Below are 12,809 nucleotides of genomic sequence, written 5' to 3'. Positions count from 1 at the left end.
CAAAAGCCATTAATGCAGTCACTCTAGGTCTGTGTGATCAGTGTCACCAAGTTGAAGTAAGGGTTAATGGGAGACAAATGTCTACAGGCAGCAGTCTCCATGAGCAACCCAGGAAACGGACCACTTTGACAAGGAAATGTCAGCCAGAGGCTACATGTGGCCAAGGACAGTGTCCTCATTTCCTCCACCTTTGCATCTCCTTAGACTCCAAGCCCCTATAACCATCCAGGAACCTTCTGGAGGTTCCCAAGGCAAAGGAAAGCTCAAGACTCTAAAGACACCTTAATGCCCAAGTCTCCAGCTCATTATATGTCTTTTCTTCCCTTCTTCCTCTTCCCTCTTCCTCCTGCTGTCTTTCCTCTCTCTCTTTTCCTTTATTCCTTGTCTCTTCTTCCCTTCCTCCATCTTTCCCTACTTCCTCCTTACCCTCCCTCTTCCCTTCCCTTCCTCCTCCCTTCCCTCCGGCTTTCCCTCCTTCCTTCTTTCCCTCCTTTGGCTTGCTCAGCTACCCTCCTTATACAACCCAGGCCTACCCACCCAGGGATGGCATCACCAGTGGCCTGGTACCTCTTACATAAATTCCCAATTAAGAAAATGCCCCATAGACATACCCACAGGCCAGTCTGATGAAGGAAATTCCTCCACTGAGGTTCCCACTGCCCAGGTGTGTCAAGTTGACTGAAGCTAACTATGACAATGGTACTTCAACCAAACGTGAAACATGTCGCATGGAAGATCTTCACTGGCAAAGAAGACGCATGCTCTCTCATCACCATGCCCACGAGGATTTGTTGAACGCTGAGACTAGGACCAGCAGTAGTGTGTGTGGGGGTGGGGAAGGAGTGGGTCAAGAGATGCCACTAGTGCCAGCTCTGGGCAGCTTCAGGCAGACTTTTGACACACAGATCTTCATAAAGTTCTCAAACACACAGAGAACAGTGTCACCCCCCATTGTGCAGCCCCACAGGAATGGGGCTTTGAGACATGAAAGGCACCTCCTCCCAGCAGAAGCCTTGGGTGACCCTAAAATATGGGACAAGGGTCATTTTGTAATCTGAGCTGTGAAAACTGGCACCACTAAAGACCATACCCCCCCCCCCCACTCGCTTATACAAAGACATCAAGAGCCTGGTTTGCAGGCAGGGACAAAGTGCGCCTGGGACTGAGATTTGAACCTGAAGGTACCCACAAAGACGGACAGGGCTGCCATTCACAAGGCTTATTTTGTTATTTTCCTTCTCAGACTTGACCGCCAAACAAAGCCAGATTTGTATCAGCAGAACATTCTTATAGCAACTAGAAGAAATTATCCCTCAACGAAGCCCTTAGAAAAATCAACCCCAAACAGTGGCAGCCTTCCTTCTTGCCATCAGATCTTTGTTATTTGAAGAGCCTTTAAGAAATAGTCCAGAAGAGATGCCCTACTTAAAAACAAGACAGTTTGCTGTGCTACCACACAGGCGAAAGTGCCAGCAGGAGAAATAACAGCTCCTACGAGAGAAGGAAACTTGTGAAAATTCTTAAAATAGGTGGAAGAATAGAAAGGTGCTACTAAACAGAGGTAATGGGATTAAAAATAACATCGTCGCTGAAACGTGCACAGTAGGGCCCATGTTCGGAGAGCTTCTGGTAACAACAGGTGAAACAGTCAAAGGTACTGAATTCTTCACTCCCCTGCGGTAGTGAGACAGTGAACGATAGCCCCTTTCTTCACAAAGACCATTCATGGAGACATTGCAAATGTCATGTAGTTGGCTGACCATGCTATGGGAGCCCACATTTACTCTCCCCCATTTCTGGTTCACTCCAGAGCTGCTCAAGTGACTGCCCCATAGCACTTGGGGACCTTGACTCTCAATGTTTGAGCAGCCTGGCACTTCCTGAGCACGGACTAAGCTACAGGTGCCCAGGAGATGCCACAAGACCAAATCAAAACACGGATCTTGCTGCTCTTGCATTCTGCTTGGCTCCTCTGCCCTGTCTCCCCTTCTGGAAGACAGATACTACCAGCAACACTGGATGAAAGCGTAAAAGTTAAAACCCAGCCCACACTCTGCTTACCGGTCCATGAGGCTGTATCTACCCTCTGTGTGGCTTCACAGTCCTTTCTCTAGCCTTTTGCCACATGGTGTCTTTCCATGCACCACCATCTCCAGCCTCCCCTCATCTGAGTGACCTTGGCTTTCCTCTCCCCACCTGCCCACATGCCTAGCATATGGAAATGGCCAAACTGAATGACCTGTGAGTGGGAGCCTGGCTGGCAGAGCAGAAGAGCAGATAGGAGCCAGTGCAGGCCTGACGGGGGCGGGGGGGGGGGCTGAGGGCTGTTCCTATTCATCATAGGACCAATGTGCCAGGGCTGAACTACAGGAACCTGGCCACCAGAATATGGCACAGAACAGTCACATGAAGGGACCCCCGAGGAATCAGCTAAGAGAGGAGGGAAGAGTGGTAGTGCCCAGTCCCAGATGGCCTCAGGGAGATGGAGACATCCCTTTTTTCCTCCTCAGACTCTCAAAGCAGAATCTGCAGGCAGACTCTCTGAACACAGAACAAACACCTCAAACTGGGAAGCAAGAAAGGTATAAAGACCTGACTTACAACCTGCTTGGAAACCCCAGGAGGATGGCAGAAGCCAGGCTGATCTTTGAGAACAAGACTTCCTGAAGGCAAAGGAAATGGGAACCATGGCCAGCTAGATGCTGAGAATTCCCCATCTCCCAGGTCTGGCTCCAGAAGGCCAGGAGGGGCCCTTATCTTACAGAGCCACACCCAAGGTGGTGGCACCTGGTGTGAGGGGTGTTGTGGGGTCGCAGGAGGAAAGATGGTGGGTGACATTTGAATATGCCCCAGCTTCTGGCCAGTGGCTTCTTCCCCAGGTAAATTTGCATAGTGGAGGAAGTGCTCCAGGGTGGCACTGCCAGCATTCTAGACAGAGAACAAAGGTGGCTAGTAGGAGAAGAGGGACCAAGGCAGCCCAGGAAAGGGCAGGGCACAGGGATCCCTCAGTGGAGCCCCACCCCAGGGAACCAGACAGGAACAGCAGGTATTTGAGTGTGGGATTACTCCAGAGCCACCAAGAGTCATGATGCTGGGAGTATAGGAGGGATTCAGAAAGGCCAGGCCATCGCCCTTGCTAGTCCATCACCCATACAGACCCTTCCACAGCACCCCCCATTCCATATGAACACAGGAAAATACAGAGGATGGCACAGGTGGCACCCTGTCTCAGCCTGGCCTGGCTGGGAAGCTGGAGAGGAAGAAGTATGGGGAGGGTGTGACCAGCAAGGCCAGATAGGGGGGTGGACTTGGGCTCTAGGAAGTCTCAGTAGTGTGGGCACCAAGAAATGCTGCTGATGATGGAAAGGATGAACACCTGGCAAAACCCAAGGCTCTGCTCCCCAGCCAGGCCAGGCCAATGGCGAGTGTACCTCAGGACATCTGGAAGAGCCAGGGCAGTCACACACAAAGACAGCTCCCTCAATGTTGTCAGAGTCACAGCAGTCACAGAAAGCAAAGCATGAAGGAGCAACCCAGAGACTGAGTGCACAGAACACAGGACAACCATCTGGGGAGAGAACAGAGTGCTGAGGTCCAGCTCAACCCTGTCCACTTAGCATCAACCTCCAGGCAGATGGAGATGCTCCTACTTGGAGCCAGCAGGTGGGGTCAGAGCTGGGTAATCCTGTAATTACAGAGTGTGCTCCTTGTCACACAGATGAGCACTTTAGGGGCATCTCAGTTACTCAGAACAGCACTACCCTCACCCCCTGCTCTACAAGTGTTCTTCAAACACTGTTGTTGAGTATAGATAGCTATGTGACTCTTGCCCTTGATTCAAAGTCACACTTTGTAGGAACAAAGGGAACAAAAAGGTGTTCTATCTGACTCCATAGATGCCCAGTTCAGGAGACCACATGGCCACTTGACTCCATCCATGGGCCAGGGGGAGTTTACCAAAGAAACAGTAATTTAAAATTCCAGCCTGAGTCTAGATGAGGCAGCCTGTTACCCACGGCAGGGTAATTCTGTTACCAGAGTTCTTTTTCCACTCTTTATCCAGAATGGATACATGTCATTAATCTACATCCCACTTTTGATGTATTGAGTAAATGATTTTGAAGAATTAGTTATTCTGCTATGGTTAGCAGTCTATCCAGAAGGGCAACTGACATAGGGTAAGAAAAGCCTGGAGCAACCCAGTAGGGGAATTCACAGCACTCTGTGTGTGTGTGTGTGTGTGTGTGTGTGTGTGTGTAGAGGCTAGAGGTCAACCTCAAGTGTCACTCCTCAGAAGTTGTTCACCTTAGTTTTTGAAACAGGGTCTCTCACTGGGACCTGGGGCTCACTAAATAGGTTAGGCTGACTGACCAGCAATCTCCAGGGATTTGCCTATCTCTGTCTCCCTAGCACTGGGCTTACAGGCACATACCACTGCACCCAGCTTTTTACATGGGTTCTGGGAATCAAATACAGGTCCTCATGTGTATTCAGCAAGCACTTTACTGCTTGAGCCATCTCAAATCTCTGCTCCCTCCCATGGAAACAGTCACAGCAGCAATCACACCATCTCACAGATTGCTGTGGACATTAAAGAGATCAGGTATGGACAGGATCTAGTCCAGACTCAGAACAAAGTTGGTCCTCCACTAAAATGAGATCCTTGGTAAAGTAATATAATATTTTCATGACTATAAATATACCTAGATGAGTAACACCTGCCTTGGTGTGGCCAAATGGAGAAATGAACTCTGTGTTTACTGATGATTAATTAAACACTGAGACTCCACTCCACCATATTAGAAACAGCAACTGTGTTTCTATCCTCTGTAAGGTCTGAGCAGTTTTCCATTTACAAAGACATAGCATGCTTCCAGAAGCAGGTTGGGCTGGTTTGATTTGCCAGCCTGTGGCCAGCAGACACCTGTAGCTCTGTTGCTTATGCACCTGCAGAGCCAGTCTCCTCTCCTCCCTCTGCAGAATGTCCCAGTAGGTGCTCTGGGGAGGCCGGGTGGGGGGCAGTCGTGGGGAGCAGGGGACAACCTGCTAACTAGAAAAGCAACCCAAATAAATGCCAGACCACAAGGGCAGACAGGGCCCTATGAAAGACAGTCCCCAGGACCCTGGGGGCATTGGAGGTACATGGGTGTCATGAGAAAGGTAACAAAGAAGCAGGTACAGATCAGGTGAGTGCTCCTGGGGCCAACAAGGCAGGCATGGATGGTCAGCCTCCCTGTTCTTTTTTCTTTCTTCTCTTTCTCCTCCTGACTAGAGGAGGCATAGTTATGCAAGGGGAGGTCCAAATTTCACTGAAGGAGGGAAAGGGCCTGGGGTGTGGGTAGGCTGAGGCCCAACATGACCTAAAGTGCCCTCTCTTTCTGACAGCAAGCAAGTGGTGCTGTGTAGGCAATGGCATTCTGGGGTCTCTCAGACCATGCAAAGCAGCAGCCTGCCAAGCAGCTGCTCCTGTGATTAAGAGCTAGAGAAGCCTCATTACCAGCTGGCACAGTCTCCTGCCCTTAGGCCCACTGTCTTTTCACCACTCTAGATGCTATGACAGTTTCTCCAGGACCCTCAAGGTCCCTCCAAAGTGCATCACAAGGATACACCAAAGGGACCTTCCAGGACACTACTGTCCTCATTGGTCAGGGCTAGTTGTGAAATGTTTCCAAGACTGGCCCTAACAGAGGTGGCCCCAAGCCCCAAAAGGAGTTTACCAACTATATCCTTTCCAGGAGGTGGACAGTGGGCTGTGGAGCCAGCCACCTGAACTAGCTGTGTAACCATAACAGGATCCCTGACTTATCTAGCCTCTCTTACAACACAGGGCTAACGGTATGGGAAGTGGCTGAGCCACAAACGCCAATGGTTTGGTTGCTGCCTCTAGTTCAGGCCTCCTGCCCTTACTTTCTATTTTTTTCTGTGACTTTTTCTAGACTCACATATTTCTTCCAAATTCTCAGGCCCAGCAGCCACCACTATCCAGTCCTGTTCTTATGCCCAGCGCATCCATCACACACTGACTTCCAAGACAGCCAGTTCAGTTGATGCCAAAGACATTGAGTTGCTATCTCTAACTAGAGCAAAAGCAATGGAGCCAGGAGCCGCCTGTATCACAACTTCAGTGGGGAGATTGTGAAAACCATCCACAGCCAACGCAAGGGCAGCCAACTGGGCCGTTTCTGGCCCAGTCCATCACCTCCCTTCCCCCACCGAGGACTTCAGGCCCTCCGTGTTTTACTGACTGTGAACTAGGACACTGTCACCACTCAACCAACAAAGCCTCCAAAGGCTGGAGCTAGACATGAACAATGGACTTTCATTCCCTGTCTTCCTCCTGTAGTCATTAAATCACTCACCATATGATGATTTGTGAGAAGATAAACCAAGAATGTACAATGCTGGAGTTAGTTAAGTGGGAGTGATAATTAATGATTAATGAGGACTGCAATGCTTGACACACCACATACCTGCACACCCTAGCACACATTCCTCTACAGCATGTCTTTAAGAACTGGCAGAAACTCTTGCCAGTCCACTTTGAAAACACACAGGAGACAATGCAATAACAACTTGGGGTAGCTGCTCTGAAGCTATGATATTAAAAGTCACTATCTCTACACTATTAGCAGGAAACCACTTGGATTAGAAACACCTTGTTGAAGGTAGCTGTGCTGGGTAGCCCCTGAGCCACAATGGAAGATACCCACCATAACCCCTGGGAGACAAGAGGCCCATGAAATAGGTAACCCTCCCCTGCAACAGGGAACAGGAAACATTCACTTGTCACCAGGCCAATTGGTTACCAAAATAACATACTCCCTGAATAACACAAACAAGCAGGGTTTTCCTGCTTCACCCTAGAAGAGTCAGGTGGCAGGAGAGCAGCTGTCTGACTGTGCATAGCCCCAGTGCCTGTTTCTAACAGCAAGGCAAATCCTGGATGGGAAACAGACAGAGTGACTGAACTGGCAAGGAACCAGAAGAAAACACCCAATCCTTTTCGTACCTATGTCACCTGCCGATGCTCAGCATTAAGAAGACGATGACAGAGGTTAAAATATGCATGCACACATATATACAATTTTAGTTTTCTTATGCATTTGGCAGATTTTCCTTAATTGTTGGATTTGCTTTTAAATGAATGCCTGTATGATGGGAAATTAATTCTGGTACCAAAAAAAGTCATGTGAATATCTGAAAATTGCCAGACGGTGGAATCAAAAAGAGAACTCTTGATCCATCATTTTAAAGCAAACCATAAGGTACAACACTCAGTTTTGCTAACACCACTGTGCCCAATGTTCCAACAGCATTGGAAGGAGGTATGAGATAGGGTGAACCCCATGGTGACTAGGGAAGAGAAGCCAAAGCCATGGGGCTGGGCCACAGGGAAGACTTACTTGGGTGTGCCACTGGGCTTCCAGTACCTACAAAAGAGGTACTGTCCATCTGCATTGACCAGGTGAGGCAGGTCCTGGTATGGGACATTCTGTGGGGTCCGCCTAGGAGAACTTGCCTCAGGCATCCTGGGAAGGTCTTCAAGTCCTTGAAAGAAAAGTAGACACATTCCAAAGTCAGAAATACACTTGCACAGATAGGAAAGGAAAGAAAACCTTGTTCAGAGTCAGGCTTTTTCTAAGCAGTCAGAAAAAAAAAAAAATCAAAAGAACCCACCTCAATTTGATAGTTTTTTTTTAAATCACATGCATTTCTTGCAAACCTCTCTGAGACTGAAAAATTCCCATTTATTCTTAAGAAAATGCTCACTTTTTTTTTAAGTGCCTCATTACAGCTCCCCCCTTCCCATCTGTGTTTATTTTAAATCATTTCAGGAAACTTCATCTTAAAGACTATTTTAGCTGTAATCAAGCGAAAATTATAGTCAGCTATGTGGGTACAAAGACCCAGCTGCAAGACCCATCTCTCCTAAAATCTCCACGGAGCGGATTCCAGGGGGCATAACAACGAGGTGATGGTGACGCTCCTGGTGATTTCTCCCTTCCAAACGCCCAGGATGCCACAACAAACCTGTTTCCATTCCGTCCTGGCTTTCGCATTACACTACCACCACAGCCTCGGGGTGTCACTGCCAGGCGAATAAGGGCTGTTCCCGCATCTCGGCCGCAGGGCAGCACCGCGGGGTTCGCGCCTCCCCGCCTCGCCCCCCACTGGGGTTCCCCGGCTGTAGGGGTGCAGGCTTCTCCCTCCCGACGCTCCAGCGCTAGCTCTGCCACCACTTTCCCAGAACACACCCCTGGAGGGGGTCCGGAAGGGAGGGACACCAGGTCCCCAGTCCGGAGCTGCAAAACGGGCTCTGGCTCCCAGGCACCGCGCATTCGCGCAAATGCGCGCGGGTCCCCGAGCAAAGTCACCCCGATTCTCTGACAAACTTTGTCTGCTGCCCGCCTGCGACCGTTTGGGGAACGGAGCCCGGCGGCTGTCATGGGCATGCCACGGATGACTGGGACCTAGTCGGTGTCCCCGCACCGGGCTGGGAAGATGGAGTGGACTGGCACAAGTCGCTTTAGGGGCTGGTGCGGGGGAGCAGGGGGCGCGCTCACGGTGCAGACACGCGCTCACAGACACGCGCGCACACTGGAGCGCACGCTCACGAGCGCCGGGGACCCCTGGTGGCGGCGCCCATCTGAGTCGGGGGCGGAAGACAGTTACCCGGGGCACGAGCGCCGCTGTCACGTCCCCCGAGCGCCACCGGTCCGGGTCTGCGGCGGGGCCAGAGTCGGAGCACTGCGCGCTGCCGGCTGCGCGGTGATAGGGCGCGGCGTCTGCGCCGCCACTTTATCCCCCGCCGGCTCGGCGGCGGGGGCGGCCCACTGGGTGGGGACGCGCGGGGAGGCGGCGCCGGGCCCACGTGTGCCCGGCCCCGGGGAGGAGCGGGGCGCCGCTCGCTGCCGGGCCACGCGCTCCTCCCCGCCCCAAGCAGCGGCCGCCTGGGGACTGTCACGGGGCCCTGAGTGGAGCTGGGTGCTTCTAGCCCACGCGCATAGGCGCACATAGACTCAGACACAAACACCCGGAGCGGGACGGAATCACAGATACTACAGGCACATGTACAGCCGCACATGTATGCACGACCCACAGTCACATACCACAGGTGTGCACACACCCACAGACACGCAGGAGCACACCCGCGAGACCCTTCAATCGGACACTAACTGCACAGGAACCACACAGAGATAACACAGCAAGCGTGCACACACCCCAGACACTGCACACAGATGCAAACAACACACCACCTGCACACAAACACCATACACACTCAGAAGCGTTAAAGACAGAACGTTCAAACATGCAAATGTGCTTATACATACAGAAAAGGAAACAAACACCACGCACACAGGTGCCTCTATGAAGCCCCTCCCCCTAGGTGCCCCAGGACCCGGGACCCCACCATCACACCCGGCAATGTTCCTGTTGGAGGGTCTGGAACCCAACACTGGATTTAAACAGTCAGGGCACTGTGCCCCATCCTATTCCTCCACTGGCTTTTGTGCTTTAGGTGCTTGGCCTGCCACCTGTGAGTGACAGCTGCAGGCAGGAGTCATCCCTGATCCACCCCCACCCCCACAGGCCTTCCTGAGCTTCCTTTTTTGCGTAGTAGCAGTGTTGGGGAAAAAAATGCTCCTGTTCCCTATAAGCTGGTATCTCGGTGGCCTCAGTGGTGGTGTCCACACACTTGTAGCTGCGGCGCTGTGATCTAACTTGAGAAATGAAACAAAGCCCTTGAGAGGCAGTCTGGTTGGCTTCACTTTCGACCTCAGGCAGGTCTGCAGGGTTTGGACAGAGAGAGAGTGGCTAAATGATTCCTGGAGGAGGTTCTGTGCTTCCCGCAGCAGCCTGGGGGCAAGGAGGTGGGAATGATTTGGATTATGATTTACTGCAAGGAAGGGTCTAGGACTAGGGTCTAGTGCAGCCATCATTCCAAGTGTTCTCGGCTCCAGTGTTTCATGGCTTTAAATGGTTTGAAAGTTTTGAAAATAGAGTTTAAATGGTTTGAGAGTTTCGAGGAGAGAGTTCTCCAGTTGTCAGCAGGCTCTTAGTTGAATCTAGAGCTTCTCCCACTTGAAACACAGATTATAGATAGTTGCTTTGAGCGTGCTCTGCAGACCACGAGTTCAGCGATTAGGGCCTGGGTGTGCACCCATAGTCCTAGCTACTCCAGAGGTGAGACAGGAGGATCCTTTGAAGCCATTGTGTGTTTTTTGACTGTTGACTTTTGAGAGTTCTGAATGTATGCTAGATACTAGTCCTTTGTCAGATATGTAATTGGCAAATATTTTCTCTTGTTTTGTAGCCTCTCTTTCCAGCCTCTTAACAAAAGGGTCACTTGCAAAGCAAAAGCTTTAATTTTGATCCAAATCAAATTTTCAGTGTTTATTTTTATTTATTTTTATATTTTATGAATTATTTTTATTTTATGTGTATGAGTGTATTGCCTGAATGTAAGTGAGTACACCCATGGCGTGCAATGCCATGGATGTCAGAAGAGGGTTTCATATTCCCCTGGAACTAGAGTTAAGGACAGTTGGTAGTTGCCATGTAGGTGCTGGGAATCAAACCCAGGTCCTCTGTAAGAGCATTAAGTGCTCTTAACTGCTGAGCCATCTCTCCAGCCTCTTGGCAGTGTTTTATTTTAATGCCTCATGCTTTTAGTGTGATGTTACAGAGGCCTTTGTCGCTTATAATTAAGGGCTTTCCATGTTTTTTGCTGAAAGTTGCATAGTTTTACATTTTTAGTTTAACCCATTTGAGTTAATCTTGGTTAAAGTGTGAAATTTAGTTCAGAGTTCATTCAGTTGTTCGTTTATATCCAGTTGCTCCAGCAGTTAGCTGTGGGCCATTTTTCTTCCCTTGAATTGCTTTTGAACCTTTGTCAAAATTCTGTTGACCTTCTTGTGTGACTCTATTTCTGGATTCCCTATTCCTCCCCATTGTTTTGTATCTACTTCTCTACCAACACCATGCAGCATGACTCCCAAAGCTATCTAATAAACCTTGAAATTCAGTACACTGCTACCTCCCATTTTATTCTTTCATAAGATTGATTTGGCTATTCTAGGTTCCTTCATCTGTTAATATTTTTTTTGGTTAATGTTGTATATATCTAAAATCTTGCTGAGATTTCTATAGGAAATGCAGTGAACATAACTGACATGTTCACAGTGTTAAAGTCTTTCAATCCATGAACATGGTATATCTCTCCATTTAGTTCTTTATATAGTTTTCAGCATATGGCTTACACATGTATTTTTAGACTTATACCATTATTTCTTTTAAGTAATTGTAAATGTCATGTATTTTAAATTTCCATGTGTGTATGTTAATTTCTAGTGTATGGAGATAAAATTGACTTTCGTTTGCTGCTTGCAATCTGTGACCTTGCTGAACGTAATTATTAGCTATAATGTGGGAGGGCTTGGGTCTTGTTTTATTTGTAGCTTACATGTACCATTGTTTGAAATTAATTTCTTATAGCCAACATGTAATTGGATTTGGATTTATTTTATTTTATGTATTTGTCTGTTTTTGGTGCTGGGAATAAACTTTAAAGGATCTATGGGCTGCAGAAATCCCCTTGGAATGTTTTTATCTCCCTCATCTGTGGGATATCATGCCACTTCTGGCCTCAGCAGTTTCTGATGCTGTCCATGGCCCTCTGAACTTCTCCTGTAGGTAACATCATCTCTCTCATCACTCTCAAGATTTTTTTTTCTGTGTCTTTAATTTTTAGAAGTTTCACTATGTGTCTTGGTGTGGATTTCTTTGGTTTATTTTATTTGGTGTTTGTTCAGCTTCTTGAATCTGAACAAGAGGTTTATGTGCCTTGCTAAATTTCTACATTTTCACATTTTCAGCATTATTTCTTTAAATACAGGCTAAGCCCCACTCTCTTTTCACTTCTCCATCTGGGGCTCTGATGACACGAATACTGGAATTTTTTTCTTTAAAAATATTTTGTAAACTTTTTATTTATTTATTTTTAATTTTATGTGTATGAGTGTTATGCCTGCATGTATGCAAGTGTACCTGTGTCAGGCAGTGCCTGTGGAAGCCTGAAGAGGACATTGGATTCCTGGAACTATAGTTACAGTTGTTAGCTGCCATGCGGGTGCTGGGAACTGAGGCTGGGTCCTCTGCAAGAGCTGGTATTCTTAACCACTAAGCCATCTCTCTGGTTCTGGGACCTAGACATTCTTTTTCTTTTTCTTCTTTTTTTTTTAAACTGAATTTTTGTCTATTTCATATAGAACATCTCAATCTTAATCATCTTTATACCCCCTTCCCCACTGGCACCCTCCCATAGCCCCCCAACTGGAATTCATACATTCTGTCATTTGTCTTAAGGCCTATTGTGTCAAGTTAGTGTCCCCAGATGTCCCTTAGTGCAAGTTCATCCACTGAGGTCTAGTCAGCCTATCTAGAGTCCCTCACTTTAGGAAGATCAGCTCTTCCTCACCCAGCAGTAATCAGTTGCCAGTATTTCTTCAGCTAAGAGTGGGGTCAGCTGTCCATTTCATCAGTTCTATGCTGGGTTTTTGTCTGCCTGAGTTTGCATGGGTCCTGTGCATGCTGACACCACTGCTGTAGGTTCATATGAGCAGGGTCCCAGGATCTTGTAGGACTCTATTTCCATATTGTCATGTACCTCCTCCCTAGCTCTTACAATCTTTTTGCCCACCCTGTTCCACAATGGCCCGGAAGCCCTAGGTGGGTGTAGTTTAATATAGGAATCCTGTCTAAGACCCAGCATTCTGCAGACTCTTAATCTCTACAATTTGGCCATTTGT

The 12,809-nt window shown here is 48.5% G+C and overlaps 1 protein-coding gene across 2 annotated transcripts in view; it reads right to left on the bottom strand.

Annotated features, from left to right (window-relative positions):
* The window catches only part of Mgll (monoglyceride lipase), a 102,734-nt gene extending 93,924 nt beyond the window's left edge, over positions 1-8,810 (bottom strand). The window contains exons 1-2 of one of the 2 annotated variants that reach the window (XM_008828562.3): positions 8,674-8,810; positions 7,404-7,548 (exon numbers count right to left, since the gene is read on the bottom strand). In XM_008828562.3, the coding sequence (XP_008826784.1) occupies positions 7,404-7,528 (125 nt within the window). In that variant the 5' untranslated portion in view covers positions 7,529-7,548; positions 8,674-8,810. Of the gene's footprint in view, positions 1-7,403; positions 7,549-8,031; positions 8,515-8,673 lie in introns of those variants that run through there. The other variant, XM_008828561.3, reaches the window with a different exon arrangement.
* Between the last annotated feature and the right edge of the window lie 3,999 nt (positions 8,811-12,809).

Source organism: Nannospalax galili, unplaced genomic scaffold (genome assembly GCF_000622305.1).
Source record: "Nannospalax galili isolate Female #2095 unplaced genomic scaffold, S.galili_v1.0 scaffold332, whole genome shotgun sequence".
Lineage (NCBI taxonomy): Eukaryota > Metazoa > Chordata > Mammalia > Rodentia > Spalacidae > Nannospalax > Nannospalax galili.
This window is presented reverse-complemented; position numbering and strand designations above follow the sequence as displayed.